Source organism: Lutra lutra, chromosome 10 (assembly GCF_902655055.1).
Source record: "Lutra lutra chromosome 10, mLutLut1.2, whole genome shotgun sequence".
Taxonomy (NCBI): Eukaryota; Metazoa; Chordata; class Mammalia; order Carnivora; family Mustelidae; genus Lutra; species Lutra lutra.
This window is the reverse complement of record NC_062287.1, coordinates 51,918,437-51,940,674: the sequence shown is the minus strand read 5'-3', so window position 1 is coordinate 51,940,674 and position 22,238 is coordinate 51,918,437. Positions and strand designations below refer to the sequence as shown.

The 22,238-nt window shown below is 46.6% G+C and overlaps 1 protein-coding gene across 4 annotated transcripts in view; it reads right to left on the bottom strand.

Moving 5' to 3' along the window:
• Window positions 1–22,238, bottom strand: part of TENM4 (teneurin transmembrane protein 4) — a 2,938,802-nt gene that overhangs the window by 109,251 nt on the left and 2,807,313 nt on the right. For all 4 annotated transcript variants that reach the window (XM_047690277.1, XM_047690278.1, XM_047690280.1 and 1 more), the window contains one exon: window positions 13,387–13,572. In XM_047690277.1, the coding sequence (XP_047546233.1) occupies window positions 13,387–13,572 (186 nt within the window). The remainder of the gene's footprint in view (window positions 1–13,386; window positions 13,573–22,238) is intronic.

The window sequence follows — 22,238 nt, the reverse complement described above, 5'->3', positions numbered from 1 at the left end:
GGCAGGGATGCCCTGAATGACCCACCAATTAGAATATAAAAACTTTAGTGTTTCAATGCCTGTTAGTAGTTGGCTTTTATTACAAAGTAAAAGAATAGGACCTGTTCATTTGTATTTGAGATGTTCAGACAGCAGCCAATCAATCACTCTGGCCACCTGTTTATCATTCAAAGGAAGAAACAGTTATTGACTGTGCACTCCAAGCCTAGCAGGGATCCTTGCAGAAGCCTATTGGGAAGGGTGGGAAGCCACCAGCATGGCTCCCCGCCAGTGACAGGGACAGCAGGTGTACAAGCATAGGAACAGTGCTGTGGCATGCAGGTGATCAGCCAGGCATCCAGACCCGGCTCCCAATACCAGCCACCCTTCCTGGTCCAAACAATGAGAGACCCCCTTTCCCCAACTAGTCCCATTTAGATGTTTATCCATCCAGTGGGACGGCCTTTCAACGGAGCCTCATTTGTATTTGAAATCAGTCTTGGAGGAAGGAAGTTGAGCCCAATTGTTAAGAAGGGTAGTAGATTGCTTTCTCCTGCTCCAAGATGTAGCCTCCCATCAGCGGCAACGAGTACAAGCCTGGATGCCTTACCCACCTGGTTCACCACTTGGTGGCCTCGTTTAATTTCTTTGAGCCTCAGCCTACTTATACAATGGGGTTGCTCAGGGGATTAAATAATATAATGTATGCATGATGCACAAAGTCTGACCTATAGCTTAAAGACAGTGTATGAGTCTTCTACTGACTTTTCCTCCTATTTTAAGTAGAAGGCATACACTAGCATGGATTGCACCCATAACCTTACATAGGCTCACAGAATGGCAATGTAGAGACTTGAGGCACTTGTCTAGGTCAATGTCACCCAACTTTGTCTGTGAAGGCTCAGATAATAAATATTTTAGGCTTGTGAGCCATAGGGTCTCAGTTGTAATTACTCAAATCTGCTATTGTAGTGGGAAAGTAGCCAGATGTAACATACATCAATACGTCAATGAATGACGGCTGTGTTCCGATAAAACTTTATTTACAAAAACAGATGACGGGCTAGATTTGGTCTCTGTGCTGTAGTTTGCCACCTGCTGGTTTAGAGGCTTCAGGACAGCGATACAATGACAGTTGCCATCTACTGAGGGTCTACAATGGCTTGCCACTGTGCTAGACACTTCACATAAATTACTTTTAAAATAAATAACTTTTTGTTATTTTTCAGATCCTGATTTTCTAAGGCAGTTCCAATTTTACACTACTTAATCCTAAATTGTAAATTAAAACCACGTGCGGTAACACAGTGTGGACTTTGGAACTGGGCAGATCCCGATTCAAATCCCCATACCACCTTTTTACTACCCACGGGATGACTGGCAAATCATTTAACTCTCTCTGCCTCAGTATTGTCATCTATAAGATGGAGGTAATGTCTAATTCAAAGTGTTGCTGGGAAGATTAATGAGATAATGCATGTTAATTATTTAGCATGGTGGGTAACCTAAGTAGGCATTCAATAAATGATGGGTGCTATTATTATTATTGAATTGATTTGTCTTAATGTTGCATAACTTCACCAAGAAATTCACAAAACCAGAAAATAACCTTCGTGAGTCCCAACTGTATAAATGTCTGGGTCAAGAGCTATGGTCCTTGCCAAAGAGAGCTGAGACGAGCCCAACAACATGGTCATGGGGGTTAACATGCAGCTCAGTGGGAGGCAGCAAGATGGGTTCGAGCCCACGAGTCCCAGCCCAGGGCCACTACTTCATGCTTTCCTAGTGTTCTGTCCTCCTTGGAAGCAAGTTTCCCAAGTATATGTAAATTATTAATTTTGTAATTAGTTTAATGTCTTATTCCCTCCATTAGAATATAAACTCTGTAAAGGCAATGTTGGCTTTAATCCAGCGCCTTGCACACAGCAGGTACTCAAAGGGTATTTGTTGAATCAATGAATGAGACAAGAGACTGGGTTCTAGTACCTGCTGCCTAACTTGTGGGATCTCTGCAAAGTTACTTTTCCTCTTTTGGCCTCAATTTTCTTATCTAGAAAATGAAGGTTCAGACAAGATGATGTATTAGGTCCTTCCAGTACAACTGACCCAAAAGAGAGGCTCAACTCTTTAGTCAGCACCTATAGGATGCAGGGAGGGGTGTTCATTCCAGGGCATACAGAGATGAGATACATCCTCTGCCCTCGATAATTTTATACTCTATTTACCTATATCTTACTTTGTTCCAGGAAGGACTTGCAATGGGTCTCATACTCTCAAGCAATACTTCTCAAAGTGAATTTTGCAGAATGCCAGTTCCGTGAGGTCCTCAAAACCAAGCTTCTGCGGTCAAGTAAGTTTGGAAAACATTTTATCCTATAATCTCACTCTAGAAAGTCACACTGAACATTATTACCTTAAAGGCTCCGAGGGTTTCCAAGGAAGAAACCTGCTTATTTGATCATCAGGACAATTTCCAATTTGACCTCAGAACTTTCTTTCCCCTATAACCACTTATAATAATGGGGAAGATTCCATTCCACAAAGCCCTCTTTGGGAACCCCTCTCTGGTGAGCTCGTCTTAGCGCACAACGCCGAGTGCACACATTCTGTGCTGCTCAGAGACCTCCGAGGGGGCGTGTGTTCTCAGGGAGGGGAAGCTCTCTATGTGAAATCACAGCAACACTTTAAGTATTGTTAGTTTCCTCAAATGGACCAAGTTAGACCCTGGGGATCTGCACTGTCCTCTCCATTTCAGGGTTTCAGAGGGACCTTGAGTATTTGTGGGTTAAATGAGGATTGCTCTCAGCCAGCAGTTTCTTCTGGAGTGATCACACCCCCATTAGCCAGGATGAGGCAGCCTCCTCTGGGGTGACTTGCTGACTTTCTTAAAGCAATGTGCCCATCCTTACCCACCACTAAAGCTCATTAATTCTACAAACTCTGAGACTCATCAATAATTCAGAGAACCCAACTGACATTAACAATCCCCTCTGGAAGGACTCACATCAGGCATTTGCTAGAACCAAAATAATGTAATTTCAAGGTTTAGAGAAGGCCTAAGCTTTTCAAAAGAAAAGATGCCCTTTAAATGACAAGGGACCACTTTATCTTCGGCCTTCTGTGTAAGCCTATGAAGAAGTCCCCTTGAAGCCAGCATCAGGTATGACAGGAAGGCTTTCCAAATCCTTGAAGACAGTTTTTAGTTAAGTGGCAAAGTAGCTGTGTATTAACCCTATCCTCTACTGGGACATCCCATTTCTTTATGGCTCTCCTTCCAGTCCTCTTGTACTTTTTCATCCCTACAGTCACTTCCCTAGACAAGGTCACCATCATCTCCCACTTCCATGATGCCAAGAGTTTCCTAATTGGTCTGTTTGCCCCCCAGTGCTCTCCCTCAACTCTTTTTTCCCCACTACGGCCAGACTAATCCTTCCAAATCACAAATGTCATCATCAAGCCACCATCCTGCTTTTAGTAACCTTTAGTGGCTTTCTCATACGCTTCTGCCTAAAGTTCACAATCTTGGTCTATAAGGCCCTGCCTAAATTGCAGGGATCTTTTTGCTAGGTGACCCCTGGACATCTCCCATCATAACCCTCATTACACTCATTGGAATTGTTTTATTAGTGTCTACTCTGCTAGACTGCAGCAATACAAGAATAGGAAGCATTTCTGTTGTGTGGTATGCACATTTTCTGGCGCTTAGGAGGAGTTCAGCATTATCTGTTATGTGCATGTCGCTTCTTTAGTATCTACTGACACAAATGGAAAACAAAGAACAAAAGTTGGCTCATCTTTGCTGGCATGATACTCTACTCAGGCAAGTCCTAAGTCTACACAATATAGATCTCTGAAATCTTTTTTTTTGGATTAGAACCCATTATACCAGAAAGTCAGCAGGATGGGCGCCTGGTTCAAACATAGATTTTGGTTAAAAAAAAAATTGTCTTTTAAAGCAAGTTATGATTTATTGGCCTAATCCAAATAAAGGTCTGGTGATATTTTCTGAACTAAAGATCAGAACAGGTGGTTTGAGGGAGAATATATATCACTTCCTGGTGAGGGTGCCAGTTTGGAAGGCATGGCTTGGAGGAAGAATATTGGAAATTATGGGACATTCCTGGTGAATGATGATAAAAGATAGAATGGGTCAGGAAATGGATTGGGTCAGGAAATTCAAACTCATGGCTCTGGCACTCACTATAAGGGTGACCCAGGGTGGGCTCCCCAACTTCCTCAACTGCATTTTCCTTTTCCAATAAAATGAGTATAGTTATATCTGCTCCCTTAAAAAAAATTCAAAGAACTTGCTTAAGACTCACGGATATGAAAAAAATTCAGACAGTATAAAAAAATTCTACCAAAGAGATGGGTACATTATTAAATGTAATCCATACCGAAGATTCCTCTGATAATGATCATGTGTGAGATGCCTATTTTAAAGAGGCTCAAAGGGACTATGCTCTCTTGCCGGAACGACTACATTCTCAGCTGAAGACCAGCATGTAAAATGCAAGGAACCTTGCTTCTCAACACAAGGCGTCCGTCTGATGGGCCCCATTAACACCTTTCCTGTACTTGGCAAAGATGTTCTGATTGGAAAGCAGTCAGTCATTTATGTTTCCCCCAAACCCTTTCCATAAGTTTTTGAACAGCTGTTGCTATCTCTTATTAATAGCCAATTTAGCCATTTTCTTTCCAATTTCAAAAATGACTCTGGCTAATGAAGTTCTCCAAATTAAGGGTGAGGATAAGAATATGATGATAAAATAGCATCACTAATGTTTTTTGAGCATTACCCCTGCCTATTTGCTAAACACGTTACATTCATTATTTTGCTTAATCCTAATGCCAACCCTATGAGGTAGGTCCTGTTACCAAGTTCATTGTACAAAGACTCCCAGGTAAAGGGAGGTTAAGTAACTTGCCCAAGGTCATCCAGTTCATTACCTGGTGGACTTGGGATTCATTGTCAGGCAGTCTGACAAGGAAGTATTTTTCCTTAACCACTGAGCACATACGCTGTGCCAGGTGATAAGTTAGGACTTCAGGATAAAATGATGAATATTGTAGGATATTTCTCCTCAGGGGGGTTGGGGTCTCCTCAGGGTGGTTGTGAACCCACATACAGGTGCACACATATCTGACCTTTCCAGACTTACTCTTAGAGGAATTAGACCTATTTGGGTAAATGGGGCACTAGCTAATTAATAAAGATGTTGAAAAGGGAAATACTTTGCCTATACGGAACACTCCTCGAACATAAACCTTACCAAACTTGGGCCTTCTCTGAAAAGGAAAAAAAAACAAACACAAAACAAGCAAACAGACCACCCACTTCTCAAGGTCAGGGGTCTGTGTCCCCAACTGCCCAGAGCCTGTCACAGCACCTAGCACACAGCACTAGTACTAGCAAGTGCTTCATATGTGGTTGTTGGATGAATGACCGTGACAACAGTCATGTAGTTGTTCAGACTTCTGAGCTTGCTCTGGAGCCTCTTCTTTTCTCAGGCCACCCACCCTGGTCCTCAGTATCTTAATTCTGATGGACTATGGGCTGTAAGGGATTGGCAGGGTGACAGAAGATGGGGCAGAACAAGTGAGGGGCGTATGTGTGCACGTGGAGGGAAGGACAACAGCACAATGGTAATGTCACAGACAGAGCGAGCACTTTAGGGGGAAGAATGACGCTCCTGGTATATCAACTACCTCGTGACCAAAAACCCACCCTTTGGGGAGCAAACGCTGGGACAAAGCTGGGGATGTGGCAGCATCTAGACACCATGCTTCTGGGGTGTATATACATTGCTTATATACACATTTCTTCTTTTATGCTCATACACAAACACACACACAAAGACAATAGGAAAATAGAGGAAGTTAGACCATACCTTTAACTACCCTATCCAGATAGTGCGCTTGGGGAATAAAAGACAGGACATTTAAGGTAGGATCAAGTAAGTGCAACACTGCCTGCCACGTACGTAAACATGCCAGGTGCCCAGGGGACCGGGTGGGGGGATGTGCCCCATGTTTGGGACAGACCGGCCATGGTGGGGAAAAATAAAACCAAAGACAAGATGACATGAGAGAAAAGGAGGGAGAGCAAGCACATTCTCCAGGAAGGGTCAAAAGGAACTTCAACTCATTCTATGATCCAGGGATTCGGAAAGGTCATCATGTATAAGAAGACATATGGCTAGGGAAAACAGGAGAAAAAGGAGGATAGGAAGGTGTAGACATGGCCATGCTCCTGCTCTGTCATGGGTATTCAACTTTATGGAACACTAGAACTTGCCCTTTGTCTATCCAGAGGAGCGTGCAGCTTCCGTTTGGGGGAAGCAGCCATATTAGAGCAAGTGTTCCCCGTGTGGGCAGAGGTGCTTCCTGGCAGCTGGAACTTAGACATATGCAAACTTGGGATCATCTCTGATACGCACGAGGGAAGTAGACTGAGCCTTTGGTCAAATATGCCACCAGATTATCTGTTTGCCATTCTTGAATTCTCCATGGACACATGTGTCCACACAGACTCGAATGCAGAATGCTTGGTGTTCTAAGTAAGAAGCATTTCTCCTTGGTTCATCTTATGGAGAATGTAAGGTTGCGTCAATGGATGTCACTGTGGGAAACAAGAAAAAGAGAAGAAAACCTGGCCACTTCTCAATGCTTGCTAACTTAAAAGACAGAATGGTGTACGGTTTGTCTTCCAATGGAGGGGTTGCACCCAAGCCTTGACTCACTCAGCAATCGAAGGTTTTGCTTCTCTGTGAGGATGGGTGTCAAACATTGTTCTGAAATAAACCCCACGGTGTATCTATGTGGCTGGGTCTTGAAAGCAGAGCAGCCCTCTTTGTTCCTGGCATCAGTCAGTAGTGCCGTCTCACCTTCCCCACCTGGGCTCCTCGTAGCTACTGGGGGAGCTTCCCTCCCACCCCTTTCTCTACAGCTCCCACGAGGGCTCCCACAATGGCCGGACCAACGGCCGTCTCCTGAAAGGCGCGATGCTTTCTGCCAGGGGGTCCTCCATCCTCAGTTTGATTGCACACATGAATCCAAAGCCCATAAGTAGGACTGGACTGCAATGGTGGGGCCTTATGTGGAAGCCCTAGGGTTCTAGCAACTGAAAGAACATTCTTCCTTTCTTCACTAAAAAAAATAAAATAAAAATATATTTTTTCAGTCCTCTGGGTAGAACAGACACTGTTGCTGGTCATCAATATATATTTGCCGCAAAAGATGGGTGGATGAGAGGCTATGTGTCTAGTTGAGGTTTCCATGTGGTCTTTGTTTCTAGATGAAATATGCTCCTGGAGGCTGCACAGCCAAGTGGAAAATTGGAAAGACGAGAATTTAACTGGGCCTGCGTGCTTCCCCTTCATTCTTATGGAGTCCATGAGAGCTCAAGACAGAAGAAAAGAAAGTGGAAGAGAATGGCATATGAAAGCAAGAGTGTATAAACAAAGTTGGAAAATGCTGAATAATGAAAGACAGTGCTGGCCCACAGGTAGCACAGCCCAGGAAGTGTCTCTGGCTAAGGTGAAGACTCTTGATTCTTGGTTCATCTGTCATGCCTGTCTTAGTCAAGTTGTTCATCTCATTTTTCAGGGTGACCTAAAAATCTCTTAGACATCACCTCCCTTGATATGTCACCTGAGAACAATAACACACAGGGTCTCCTGAACTTCTTGGCTCAGTTGGTGTTCTCAGCTTTTGGATCTGTTGAGTTGTGCACACAGTCATGATCACAGATTGTTGTAATCACTGAGCCCAGCTGCAGAAGAACCGGAGCTTCTCTCACGGGTTGGAAAGGATGATGAGGCTGGCTCTGGTGGTGAGGACAGATTATACCTCCTCTGCAGGCTAGACTCCCCGAGCCTAGGGCTGACTTCACAGAGCTCTCTTTTAATGCATTTTTGCCATGTCATTTTTAAGAAATGAATAATAAAAATCTCTATTAAGTGTAAGTATAATAATACTCTAATACCTTTAAAAAATGCTTCCTAATTTCTCTAGATCATGGGCAGGAAGAGCAGATAGTGGAAGTGACTGAGGCAGACTCAGGTTACAGAGCTGTGGGTTTCAGGAGACAAAATGGGCATTCGAAACTCCAAGCTCTGGTTCCATAAACCACTGTCACACAGTGATCCTGAGCCACACCACGAGTCCAGAAGCTGATAATTGTCGGTCAATACCAAATCCAAGAGTTTTCTGCAAACAGAACAGGGCTTCCTTCTACTTAAGACGAAAGGGGTAACTGGATCTTTGAAGTCCAATGCCATTTATTTATAAAAGCCACATGCAGAAGTTCATACTGTTGTCCATGCTTCTGTTGTTTGAAAATCTTGGTACATATGTCCTTGAGTATAGTCACTTAAAAAAAAATCCACCATGATTTTAATATAGTAACTTTCAGGAAAGATGACACAAAGTCCATGAGTTTGCACTTGTGGATGGTAGACTCAGGACTTCACAAAATTCCCACATCTTTCTCCTCAGGACTTTGGGATGCCGCTGATGACAGTAGAGTCCTCTTTCCTCTCAGGCTATGCTTATTTTTTCAACATTTGCACACATTCCCTACGCTCCTTCTCCATTCCCATCACTATGCAAGAAACTAGAGATAGTGGAGGTGCACAGCTATTTGTGATAAAAGGCACGGAGTCTGTGAGGTCTTAGATCTCTTCAGCATTTCTATGGCCTTCAACATACAAACCTCTTTACTTGACTTGCCTGCACCCAAACAAGTTTCGAAAAGTTTATCCCAAGAAGCTTCAAGGGCCCCCTATCAAAGGTTGTGGAGAACGTGGCAAGAAGTTCTTCATCGTCATTCTCCAGGAGCTTCAGTTGACTCTAACAGTTGCATCACTGGTACACATCAAGCCAGATTAAACAAGGATTGTTATAGCAGGTGATGGTTAGGGTGCTTATAATCCTGTAACTTCTTCAGATGTTTGATAAACAATCAAAGAGATGTTCTTGTAAGACCTTGGATAGATTAATCCCCTTTGCTTTGGATGAAGGATCAATGAGTAAATGGCCAATGGCACCCACCTGAGAGGGACTCACAAAGACTTACTGACCTCCTTCCAGTTTCCCACCCCTTCCATGTATGGGCTAACATCTCTCAGGACCATCGACTCTGATAACCTGGGGTAGATCCCTGTTCATTTTCTCTCGTCCTTGCCAGCATCTGTCCTGTCAGGTCACAGGTCCTGTTGTGTGAGAGTACTTTGAAGGACAAGGATAGGGTTATCAAACAGGCTCTGACATCTTGTGAGGGTTTTTTAAGCTCTCAGCGAAGGACTGTCTGATTACAAACGAGAAACCTGAGAGCTACCATTGAAAAGTGGACCAAGTACTCCAGAAAACTGTGTGGCCTTTCTTTACCATCTCTTTTTATCATGAAATCTGGCTGGGCTCACTTGAACTACTGCATCATCACAGTATTACTCCAGTCTGTACTCCCAGAGGAGGATTTGTGTAAGAATCAAGATTTATATGATTGGACAGCTCTCCTGAAGCCTAGTAAATAATTCTGTGTATCTGGCATCTTGAACAATCACAGCTTTGGGGTCAAGGTTGGAATTTTACAAATGTAATCAGAAGCTGGCATTTCCCACATGTGTTTTGAGACTTTAGAAACAAGGGGCACTGAAGTGAATAAAATAATGATTGTAGAAGTGATCAAAAATGATAGTACTGTTTTCAAAGAAACAGGAAAAAAAATCAGACACTTTCTCAAATTTAACTATGATTTTTAGCTTTTTCTAAAGAATTGGGAGGTCAAGCCCCAGACTTGAGACCCATGAAATTACTGGAAAACAAATCCCCTGAATACACTTTTAATGTCTCTGTAGTGATCATATACTTGAAAAATAGAGCCATGTCAATTCATCTTACCTTAACTTTTGGATGAAGAAAAATGGGTTTCATATATGCAAGTGGGAGCATTACTGACAAGAGAGAGCAAAAATGAAAAACCCCTTCTTATTTGTGGTATATTTTTAAGAAGCAGGATAACTCAGTTTTGGGATGATGGGTGCAGTTCTGTGGCCAGCGGAGGAGGAAGCCTCCTGGACTTTGTCATCCCTGGAGGCCTCCTCCAGCCTCCCCCGTTCCATGAGTCACGGAGGGAGAAGACGAAGCCCCTAGCGACCAGGTAGTCTGCCCATGGTGCTTTCACCAAAGACCTTTCCTGAAGATGCAAAGAGACAGATAACTCCCAACATAAGGAATTAGGATTCAATGTGAATAGTCTTGCTTTTTGACAAAATTACTGTCATTAGAGATGATGCGCCTGTCCATTTACCTTTTGTTCTGAAAACCAACCTCTTCTGGAGAAAAATCAAGTAGCTTCCATGAAAGACAAGATGGACCAAAGCCTCCGAAAGCAGATATTTAATTGCTACTATAATACTCTGCTCTGGGAAATGTCACTGGGGTGAAAGTATTCTTACGCTGGGGACTTGACCATAAGGAGCCCAGACTTGTCCTGGTGTTTACTGCCAGCTGGCGGGTCATCAAATCGTTCTTTCCTGTTTACGGAGGCAGTGGAGTGTGAATAAACAGGCCCTCCTCTCTTGCTTCTACTGCATGGAGGTCTCTGCACCAGTGTCGCGGATTCCAGCTTTTTCTCCGGTACAGGACGTAACTATACTCCAGCACATGACCTCGCTGCACTATAATGACCTCTTGTATAGTAATGAAATCTGATAACAAGAGAAAATGTAACACTTGGAATTTCTAACTTGACACACCAACAGTTTTTGTCTTTTCCTAAATGATCCTCAAAGGGAGTGAAGTTCTCTGGAAACACAGGAAGGTGCTTCTTGTCCCCAGTTAAGGTTAAACAGGGGTTTCTCCTTCTCATTCCTATTCCAAAAGGGAAAAGAAAGCACCACCATTGTTTCTCGCCTTTGCCTCTTCTACCCCTTCCCCTGTACTGAACAAGATGACTGGAGTGTTCCTTCAGAACTAAGCTGCTGGGTTTCTTACTGGGGATGCAGCTGGCCACAGGCAGAGACCTACAGAGAGCAAGTTGCCATGCGGGGAGATTACACAGGGACAAAGGAAACGCTCACCACAAAATGAAAGGTAATAGAATTCTGAGCCAACGTCCTTTCATCTGAGCCACTATGACTAGTCCATTACTTCTTCAATGTCCTGTGACATTTTTCTGGTATTTATGACTGTCAACCTCCCTCTTGAATCATGCACATTTACCTTGATGCATTTCTCATCTGGAGGGCAAAAAGCATCTGCAATCCCAAGGAGGAATTTGCTCTTAAACAGTGACGATGGGTGTGCGGGAGTGCAGGGCTGGGGGTGGAGGAGGGGGATGCTTTGACTTCCTGGCATCCAAACACACTGGATATTCTTCAGGCCAGGCTGCTGAACATCCATCCACAAGACATTAGATGCAGCCCCGCCTGCCCACCAGTGCCGGCATGAATCATCTGTGACTGGGCTCAGGGAGAATTCCCTGAAATCCCTCATCGTCATTCGACTAAGATGAGATGCTTTTATCTTATAAAAGTCTGCCATCCATAAACTTTTTGCAACTTGGTAAGGTGAGTTGAGAACTCTGTAACTGAGTGATAGAAAACATAACGTACTCTCTCTGGACTCTGCTTTTGGTTTTAATAGGGATGCCCCCCCCCCCCCCCCGCGCCCCCTGCCACCGGGCTGGGAGGCTAAAAGGTCAGCCTGTCCTCAGTCACAGGGAAAAGTGAGGGTGAGGGAAAAGCGGGGTTTAAAGAAGAGGGCCCTGTGAGTGATGAGGGCCACTTCTCATGAAGGGATGTTCAGGACAATCATAAGGTAGGATGACACAGACATGAAGAGGCCACTCGGAAGCGTGCATTATGACGGTGCGGCACCTTCTGCTGGGGACAAAGCGGGAAGGGCCACCCTGGACTCTGGAGCAGCTCTGTAAAGAGTCTGGGGTGGGCAAAATGCTTCGTACCTCTGAGCATAACAGGAATGAGGAGGCATAGCCTCCAAAGGATGTAAGCCGATGCCTCATAGCAAACCCAGGCTGTCCTGTGGGCCACAGAGACCCTGCACGGAGGCTCTGGAAACCAAACCTCAAATTCCTGTTCTCCTTCCTACAAGCTAAGTGACCTCAAATGTAAGTGACCTCAAGCCTCAGGTCCCTGAAAAGGAGGGAATAACACGTGTGCCTTCATAGGGGGACTCTTTGGAGTATGAAATAATGCAGTTAGAAGCCCTTAGCACATGCTTGGCACATTGTAAACACTCAAAAATTAGAAGCCATTATTATTGTTAATAAGCACAAGGGCTTCCACTGCCCTTTACCAACAGAGCGATGTTGTGGGCACAGGGATGATGAATACGGACTAATTTCAGATCACAAAACAAAAGGAATGACGCTAAAAAAAAAAAAAAAAAAAGGAGAAAAGCTGTGACCCCATTTGCTCAAAATGTCTCTGTCCCTTGAAAGGTCTGGGGCTCATCTCCCAGTTTCTGGAAGCCCCAAGAGGGGACATTTAGAGTTGGAGAGGAATCCGACCTTCCAAAGCCATGTGCTTGCCATCTGATCATAGACCCTCCCTTTGCAAAAAAATGGAAGGGGAAGAACTTAAAACACACACACAAACCAGTTGATTCAATAAAGAGCTTTTGGTGAGTGCTCTTTCCAGGATAATAAACCAAGCAAAACGTCTGGCTGTGTTTAAAATCAACAAAAGCAGCAGGCAAGGCAGGAAGGAGGGAATGGAGTGATGGGCTTGCTCTGAGAGCTGCCAACAGCACTGCTTCAGCAGGGGCAGCCGGAGGAGCCCCCCGAGAGCAGAGAGGAGACGAATGCAGACAGGATGGAGGCTGAGGACCGGGGAGGGAGGGATGGAGGCCTGATGGGAGGCAGATGTGGCCCGGGGCCCATGGGAAGCTTTCCCCAGGATTCCAGGCCAGTGGGGGTGGGGGCTAAGAGCTAAGCCTAAACTCTCTCGACCAGATCACGGGTTTGATTGTACCCAGCCCTATACTCTCTGCCAGCCTGTGCTACACTCTTTCTGTGCATTATGATCCCCATGATATAGGTCAGCAAACCATGGCTCAGAGAGGCGCTGGGATAGCCCACAGCTGCTAAGTGCTGGTTGTGTGCCTTCCTCTTGGGCCACAGCTCCTCAGCGCAGAGACCTACAGCAGCTGGCCCAGGAGGGGTACACAGCAAGGCATGCGTACCAGCTAACAGACATTTGAGAAATGCAGAATGGGAGGGAAAAGGTTAAAAATGCCCAATTGTGAGTTTATGTTCAATCGTTGCTGGGAGATGCCAACCATAATGTCGCCAGATGAAAGGACTTTGTGCCCAGCTCCCACATGCGGACAGAGGCAGCATGCGCCCCACAGCAGACCCCCCGGGGCCTGGGCCCGCCATACCGATGGTGCAGTGCTCGCCATTCCAGCCGGGGCTGCACTCGCACTTGCCATCGCGGCAGGTCCCGTGCTCCGCACAGCGTGGGTGGCAGGCCCGCTGGTCGCAGGCCGCCCCCATCCAGCCTTCCTCGCAGCGGCAGGTGCCCCCCACACAGACGCCATGGCCCCCACAGTCGGCAGCACAGATCTCTGCAGGGAGGACAGCAGGGGAGGGAGGGAAGAGAAAAAAAACACATTTTGAGCAGGTCATTGTCGGGAGCAAGGGTCACACCTGGCTACCTTCCTTGGCTCCTGGGGAGGACGGATCCGATGTCAGAGGCCTGGGAGGCTAATCTCCCCAAACAATGACCCTCGGGTGAGAACAATTCTCCAGGCAAAAGCCTGTTCTGAGCCCACTTCCCTTACCAACATTGGCCGATGGAAGGGCTCTGCTCTGTTTGCTTTCCCTTACTGCCAGCCTGCCCCCACTCTTGTGCTCGCCACTTCCAAGGGGGACCGGCCTTCTGAACAGATGTGAGGAAAAGTCAAATTTAATTAAAAACTGGTTATGTGTGAAAACAAAGTGAGGACGAGTCCCCGATGGCCGAGGGAAGTGCTTGTGGGCCTGGCTGCAGTACGTGCAGGGGTCTGGGGCCCATGTTTCTTTCCGGACCTGACTGTCCTCAGGGTGGGGTGAGAGGGAGGCTGGCCCCCTGCACTCCGGGGATGGGGAGAGACTCTGGGGGCCGGTTCTGTGCTTTTGCTGCCTGTGCTCAACCTCCTGCATGCTGCCTTGCACTCCGACTCCAAGCCCCGCCTCCATGGCCCTTCGGATCCAAAGCCAATAGCTAGGGACCTCGTCCCAGCCAGAGTCGAGTCGCCCAGCCCTTCACAAAGGCCCGCCTGTGAGCTGGTGAAGAACACGCATGGCCCAATTCGCAGACCCGCCGGGCGCAGGGTCAGTGCCAGCTTTCCCGTTCCATGGGCAGAGGTGGCGAAGGCTCCGATGCAGGTTTTTAGGAGGCAGGTTGAGCAGCTGAGGCCACGGATGCTCTCTGCCAGGGCTGTGACGGAGACCCTGCCTGCCGTCTGTGCCTTATGCCCTAACAGTCTTCAAAGGAAAACCCCCACGCTTTTGTTCTCTTTCAAACTAAATTAACTGGCATTGTGCCAGGCTGCGTTTGCCCACGACAGCTTGGAAGATTCTGAGCTGTATTCCTGGTTGAGAAGCTACTAAGAATCTAGCTATTTTTGAAAAGGGAGATAAATCAAAATTAGATCTCAGAGGCTTAGACCTTCTGTATCAACCTACAAGGCAGTGGCTACAATGTCTGCAAATTAAACAAAACAAAACAAAACAAAACAAAACAAAATCCACAACGGCTGAGTCACCATTTACGGGGTGTCCCCATGCCTGACACCTTGTCAGGCCCACTACCTGGAAAGGGAAGTACTACATGCAGAGACACACCAGATTTCTCAGCTGCACAGAGGTGAAGGGTCCACTGGGAAATGGGCAAGAAGCCCTGGCTTGGAACTGGGTGGCCCAGGTTCTGTGCCAGGCTCAGCAGCTTCTGAGCTATGTGACCATAGGCAGGTTCCTTGAAGTCATGGATGTATCGAGTATTGGCAGCAACGAGGAGGCGGCACGGTACCTCTGCCAACCATCAGGGCTGCAGCGAGCACTCGGTGAGGGGCGAGATTGAGAAGGGCATGACCGAGATGCCTAACTCAAGAAAGGTCTCTCAGGACAGTGAACTTTAGACTAGGAGTCCACGGACCAGGTGCGCAAGGCCTGTGCCTGCTCACCTTGGGGACATCAGTCTGCCTCACTGGGTGTTGGGTTTCCTCATCTACTTTGGGGGGAATCTGATGGCATCTCAGGTCTCTTCTGGCCCTAAGATCGTGGGAGTCTGTGATACAAACACCCTCCATATTTCACAGCAGTATCTACCCCCAGGGCTCGGCTCAAGGATCTCTCCTCTGGGAAGTCTATGATTCACCCTGTAGTTACTCTCTTGTTCCTTGCCCTTCCGTGTTACATGGTAAACTGATTTCTGTTTCCCTGCTGGTCTCGCTGTCGGACTAGGGACATCCAACTCTGGACCGAACTCTCCTGATCGCTTCTATGCTTGGTCCCCAGTATAAAGCTTCGCCCAGAACAGACCCTTAATTGACGTTTGTGGACTAGGGGATGAATCCTGTGTGCCTGGGGTGATAGGCGGCCTGAGAAAGTAAAGTGATTCATTTACACCCTGCTCAGCCTGGCTGAGGGCTGGCCCTGGCCTCTCTCTAATGAAAACCTCCCAGGTTGGCGTGGGGCTGTGGGCAAGTGTCACTCCATCCAGCAGCCCTCCAGAAATGTGGCTCTCTCAGGATGTTCTTTGAGCTTCCTTCCCTTCTTCTCATAACAGACAATGTCTTGACACAGAGTGACAATCTCCAACCCCAGGCCTTCCAAAGTCTGTCTTGGAAATTTCTAACCTTTCTGCACAGAAGTGACCCCTGGTGACCCTGGCGGCAGGGCCTGCCTCAGGGCTGCAACTTTCCCCTGAGAGAAAGAGAGTTAGTTTAGCATTTGTTTGGTTTTACTCAACACTTTTTCCAGGTGGCAGTTTATGGTGTAAAAGTCAACAGCGAACAGCGCTTCTATTCACTGAGGTGTGAGCCAGCAGAGGGACAGGCTGCTGGTGCCGAAGCCTGGGTGTTTTCAGGCAGCAGAGCACAGGGGGTCTAGAGCACAGGAGGCAGCCTTCTCCTAGCATTTGCCTGACCTCAGGCCTTAGCTAACAGGTAGGCCATTCCTATGTTAATTAATCTGAAGGCAGTGTGGATGAAAGAGCATTGGACTTAGATGTGATTCCAAATACATTCTGCCAGTTATGCGACCTAGGCAACCTGTCTGATTGCTGAAACTTGTTTTCTTCTTCTGTAAAGTGGGGATGGTGACAGAATCCCTTCAGAGGCTGCCTGATATACAGCAGGGATCGACGCATTCATATGGACTTGTTCATTATTCCTCTAGCTTTCCAAGCATACCTACTATGCGCTGAAGACTGTGGCTGGTGCTAGGAATACACAAAAAAACCAGACCTAATCTCTGTCTTCTGGGAGATCACAATCCAGACAAAACTCACACTGGTACTGGAATCCCAAGATTATCCACATAATCTACACTGGTTACTGCTGTGCCTTCTTGCTTATCTGCAATGAATAAAACACCATGAATTTTATGATTAGACAGATCTGGGGTCTGCCCTTGGCTTTGCCACTTACTGGCTGGGTGATCTGTAAGCTGCAAGTCACGAAAGTCATTGAACCTCACTTTCTGTTTCTGTGAAATAGGTATAATAATTCCCATTTCATCCATGTCATAGGGTTGGTGTTAGATCAAGTGAGGTAATGTGCGGGGATAGCCCTTTTTGGCTTAATAACTAACACTTATGTCAGGTTTTAGAGTTTACAGAGCACTCTTGATATACCATTTCTCACTAAACTATCAAAACAATGCTGTCAGAACCCCCGGTTACCATCTCTCCTAGTGGAGAAGCTACTACTAAGACCCAGAGAGCATCAACGGATTCCGTAAGGTCATATGGTCACATGGGGCTCCTCCCTTGTTTTGACAATTCTCAGAGCAATGCGCCAGACAGACATTGTAAGATTATGGAAACTGATCAGCAAAAAGGCAGGCTCTCCTTGTGGGGACCTCCTGATGGTTCTTCCAGCAGATCCATCTCCTTTTCTGGCCCTGTTGCTTATTCTTTGTTACAACCAAGCTCGCCCCTGGATCTATGTGAAACAAAATGAGACCCCCTACATGGAATTTCCCAGACATTCAGTCTCACTTTTGTCATCTGGAGACTTGCTGGGCTGTCCATCCAAACCCTGCGTTTCCTCGCCAGTTTACACTAGACATGCTCTCCTGGCTTGAGGCTGAGGTTGCCTGGTGGCTGGGCACCTCTCCATCAGCCTTTTACAAGCTGGGTTGTGAGCTCTTACACATTTTAATGGAAGGGGCCTGAACAGAGTGACCTTGATGTTTATGGGGTGCTAACTGATGGCAACACAACCTGTCAGTGTTCAGGTTCTCTTCTGCAGATGGCCCCTCTGCCTGCATGGGAGACACACCGACTCCTGTCAGGAGCAGAGATTGGAGCTGCTACTTTATCACTTGGCCTTGAGTTGTAGGCCTGTTGTTATTTTTCTTATCTGTCTCACCCTTTTTTCTCCCCTTGAAATAAAAGGAACTGCTTTAGTTTTCCTTCTTGATTTTGCTTTGACATTAAAGCAGACAGAACTTTCCAGAGTGGGTGCTGAAGCATGTGCTTCGACAGGTCATTTGCCCCTTGCATAACATGAGTGGCACTCTGTGAAATTCGGGTCACTGTTCCTCTCCAGTAATAGTCACTGCATGTATAACGTGGGGATGACACCAACAACTGGAGAGGGTTGTTGTGGGAATTACTCGTTTAATTTCTTGAGTGCCCTCTATGAGCTCTTACAACAGAGGGCACTGTGGGCGGTGCTAACCGATGGTGATTGTGATGGGCATGGTTCTCTCCTGACCTCAGGGAGTTTACATTCTAGTGCTGCAGGCAGACACAACAGCAATCAGTTAGGCAAGCTGACATGGGCAGAAGTGAAACTTCTACAGAGTGCCCAGCACACAGATCAGGGTATAGTAAGTTCTGTACACACAGATTCTTGTGCAAGAGAAAGGGAGGCATAGCGGCTCATGTACTGGCTTGACATCAGAACGTCAGAGGTGAATATTGACTTAGGGAACATACCCGATACAAGTGAGCACTTGATCAATGCCCATCAGCCTTCACATGATAAACATCAGAGCTTACTGGAGGAATGCTGGAGGTGTCGAGCCCTGAGAGGAATCTTCTGAAGGACTATAGAGAATATCATCCATAGGGTAGACTTCGGCTCACATTCTGATTCCCTAGTTTCCTTGGGTCCTTGTGGAGTCCTTGCAGAATTAAGGATTCAGTCTCTCTGAACCATACTTCTCATGCCCAAAGTAAGGAGAGTAATCACGGTCCCCCACTAGGTGAGATGGGATGATGGAAGAAAAGGGCATATCTGAACGGCCCCGTGTAATTTATGCTATGGACAAGATCCATCAACGAGGACGTAAGATATCCTGTATCAGCAGAGCTGCCCCTCACCTAGCAGACAAGCATCTTCCTGAAGAGCAAACCACCAGCTTTAATAGTAAGCAGCCTCAAGATTTAGGTCTGCTTTCTCCAGTCACCCTGAAGGGCACCATCAGCCAAGACCATCAAAGCCCAGTTAGAAGCCATTTGTATTGGTAGCCTTGGCTTCCTCTTGCAGTCAGGTGAAAATCCAGGTGAACATCCCCAGCTGCCCTAACATTCTAATTCTGAGCCTGTGGAGTTCTTGACTAAACCATACAGGACCCTGGAGATGGACCAGGTCAGGCCCAAGAACAAGTTAGCTCTTCTCTGAGGGAAAGCCATGCCCACACGTCTTGCCTTTTGCCTTGCCTCACTGGGGTACATATGTCTGTCTTCTCTCTAGACTAGGAGCCCCCTTAATAGCAGGCTCTAGCTTCTTCTCAACTTGGTTCCCTGGCAGTGGGCACCAGACATGGTACAGCATGAGATCTTGATAAATATTTGTTGAAAGAATAGATGAATTAAAAAAAAAAAAGCCTCATAGGAGTGTTATGTCAGTTGGGCTCAACTGTGTCTCAGGGCCCTATGTATAAACTTTATTTGGTTAGATACATTCACACAGGGGCTCAGTCTCCTATGTGCCTAACCTTCCTAGAAACACGTCTGCAACCTCTGACTGAGAACTCTGTAATTCTTAAGGGTCTTAGCCTGTACTCCCACATGCACACCTTCTTTCCTGCTGCCTCCCACCTCGCACCCATTCTCCTTCCATGATGTGGAAGCGAGCAGGCAGGTGAGGAAGAAGTGAGAAAGGGCAGGGAAAGAGAAAAGATTTGGCTATTGGTTCACTGCAGCCCCAAAGCACATACATAAGGGGAAACACTGCCCCAGGCTCCTCTCATTAAATGTTAATCCCCATATGAGCCTGGATGAAGCCTGGGACCTCGTGCAGCTATGTTTTAATTTGTCTGGACTTACTTTACAATCCTGTTCATTAAAATAGCTGGTAGGGGAAGCTGTGGTGTTCCCCTAAAGGGACAGACTTACATATATTTTTCTCATAAAATTTCTTCGACTTGGAAAGATGCTCAAAACTGCCACAAGTAGGGAATGGAAGGGGTCCCCACCCAAGGATCTGTGGGCTTTCCTGCTGAGCAAGGAACAGAGGCAGGGGAAACAGAGTCTGGGCCCCCTGTGACCTCCTGGGAAGTCCTTTAATAAGTTTGTATTTAGCACTAAAAGGGATAATAGGGAAAATTATTCTATTTTGCTTAGGACCTGAGGTTCTTAGAATGCCCTTAAGAAATTTTAAGGGAGGGTTAAATAATCTTAGATGATTCCTGCCAGGATTTTGTTTTATCACTAGCTCATCGGAGTGGGTGGACAGCCTGGGGAATTTCTCTGAAATCCTGGTCCATGTTAAGTCCAAGCCACACCAGACACTCTGTGAAGCAGACACAAGGGAAAAATGGAGAACCCTTGTTGGTGGCACACAAATGCCATCCCATGACACCCTCACAACAGCCCTGCGATGGTATTCTCATTCCTGCGTTGGAGTAGAGAAAACAGCGTGAAGAGATGGACTTGCTCCAAGGTACTTAACTAGAGTGAAAGGTGACTACGACTGATACAACTTTTCGATCTGTGACTTGCATGACCAGGCTGACATAATCTGACATACTCCCATGACTGTTAGTTACGTATGAGATCATCACCCCAGCTACAGGTGCTCTGAAATCAGTCTCCCTCCCTCCTCACACTGACCCAATACTTACCTATTAAGTACTTTGCCTTTTGTTTGTGTGTCTGTTTATCTGTCTGTTTATCCTCCATCTGTCTGTCAACCCATCCATCTGTCCAATCCACCCATCTATCTAACCATCTAACCACCTATCTAGTCACCAGGCCATCTAACAGCCCATCTGTCCGTCCGTCAGTCCGTCCATCCGTCCGTCCATCCATCCATCCATCATCCATCACCCAGCCAGCCAGCCTTGTGGCTTGGACAAGTTACTTCATCCTTCTGTGCCTCAGTTTTCTCATCTGCAAAATAGGGTTTATACACTAACATCTCAGGTTCATCTGTGAGGCTTAAATGAACAGCGTGTAATGTGCCTAGTATCACACACATCTTTTATAGATTAAACACTGTATGGCAACTGTATCATGTTCATGGGCTGCAAAGAGCCAGGACAAGGTAGGGTTTAGAGCAAGGGGATGATGTGAATAACTGAGCTGCCCCGTAGCAGCTGGGGAGAACCAGATCTGGAGCATAATATGGGGGACAGCACTGTTCAGGTACCTCATCTTCTGGAGAGGAGTATGTAGGCTGAGACACGTTTAAGGGACAGGTCAGGGTAATGGGAAAGCACTTCACCAATGGCTTCCGTGTTCTCAGTGAAGTAGGAATCTCCACTGATGGACAGATGTGGACATTTCCCTTGCAGCTGGAAGGGCCCAAGAAAGGCTAAAGATCATGCACATGGTTCACGATTTGGCTTCCAGGGCTCAGAAGTGGGCTGTAAGCTGAAAGATGATGAGGGGCTGGCATGGTTGTGGATTCTGCAAGGTGGATGTGGGGAGAGGGACAGAGACAAGGGGGCTGCGGATGTTGAAGGAGAACAGCTGGAGGTGAAGGACTGTGGAACCAGGGGAAAATGACAGAGAAGGAGGGAGTTGGCACTGGGCAGGAAGTGGCCTGCCTCTGGGCATGGGATCTCCCTTGAATGGGTTTAGGAGTAAGACAGAAAATAAGGAGAAAAACTTAGAGGAGCAGTTTTTGTGAGGACATGAGAGGACACTTTGGAGAAACTCTAGTCATTCTGTAGACAGGAAAACAAGGGCCGAGAGAGAAGTGCCTGTCCTTTGCCCCACAGGGACATGTACATCAGCACTTGAGCAAGAGCTTGATGGCTGCCTTAGGAAATGGTCATAGAAGGGACCAGCAAGACAAATGGCTAAGGGCGGGGGTGGGGGGGTGCTTCCCACACTCTGTGGTCCCTCTTTTGTGCCTCTCTACAAGCTATTTCCATGGTCTGGGTTCCTCTTGTACCTCGATCTTTCCATGTTCAGCTGTACACTGGCTTTGAGTTCTGGGTCCTCCTCTTTGAAGCCTCCTTCTAGTGGCCCAGCTGGAAAGTTTCACCTCCTGCCTCCTCAAAGCACTTGATGTGAACCTTTATCAAGGTAAATAGTCTCCCAGTGTTCCCTCTCCAGCCCTGCCATTCCCAGCCTGAACTCTACATTCCCTGGGGAGTCTTACACAGGAAATGTATCTTCTGACTACATCCATGTAACTGTGCAAGTTTCTACCATTTTGCACAAAACAGAGGCTCAAGTCACACATGCTGGTGTAAGAGCTTGGTCTGCTACTTCCCAGGAACCCAGCACACCTCTGAGCCTTAGCTTTGACATTTCTACAATGGTGGTAAGGATTCCTATCTGTCAGAACCCTAAACTTGATTTGAAAATATATTGAGCACCCACTATGTGCCACATAGCCCTAGAGGCTAGGGATTCAGAAATGATACTAAACTATCCCTACCCTCGAGGAACTCAAGTCTACCCACACATGTAAAGGAGCACCAAGCTGTCTCCACGCCCAGCACACAGTAGGATACTTGTAAGTTACCTTCCTCTCCTATCCCTATATGTTTTAATACAGCACCTCCCTCCCTCCTTCTCTCACTAAGTTGGGTGGATGGTTTTTTGTCTCAGTGCAGGTTT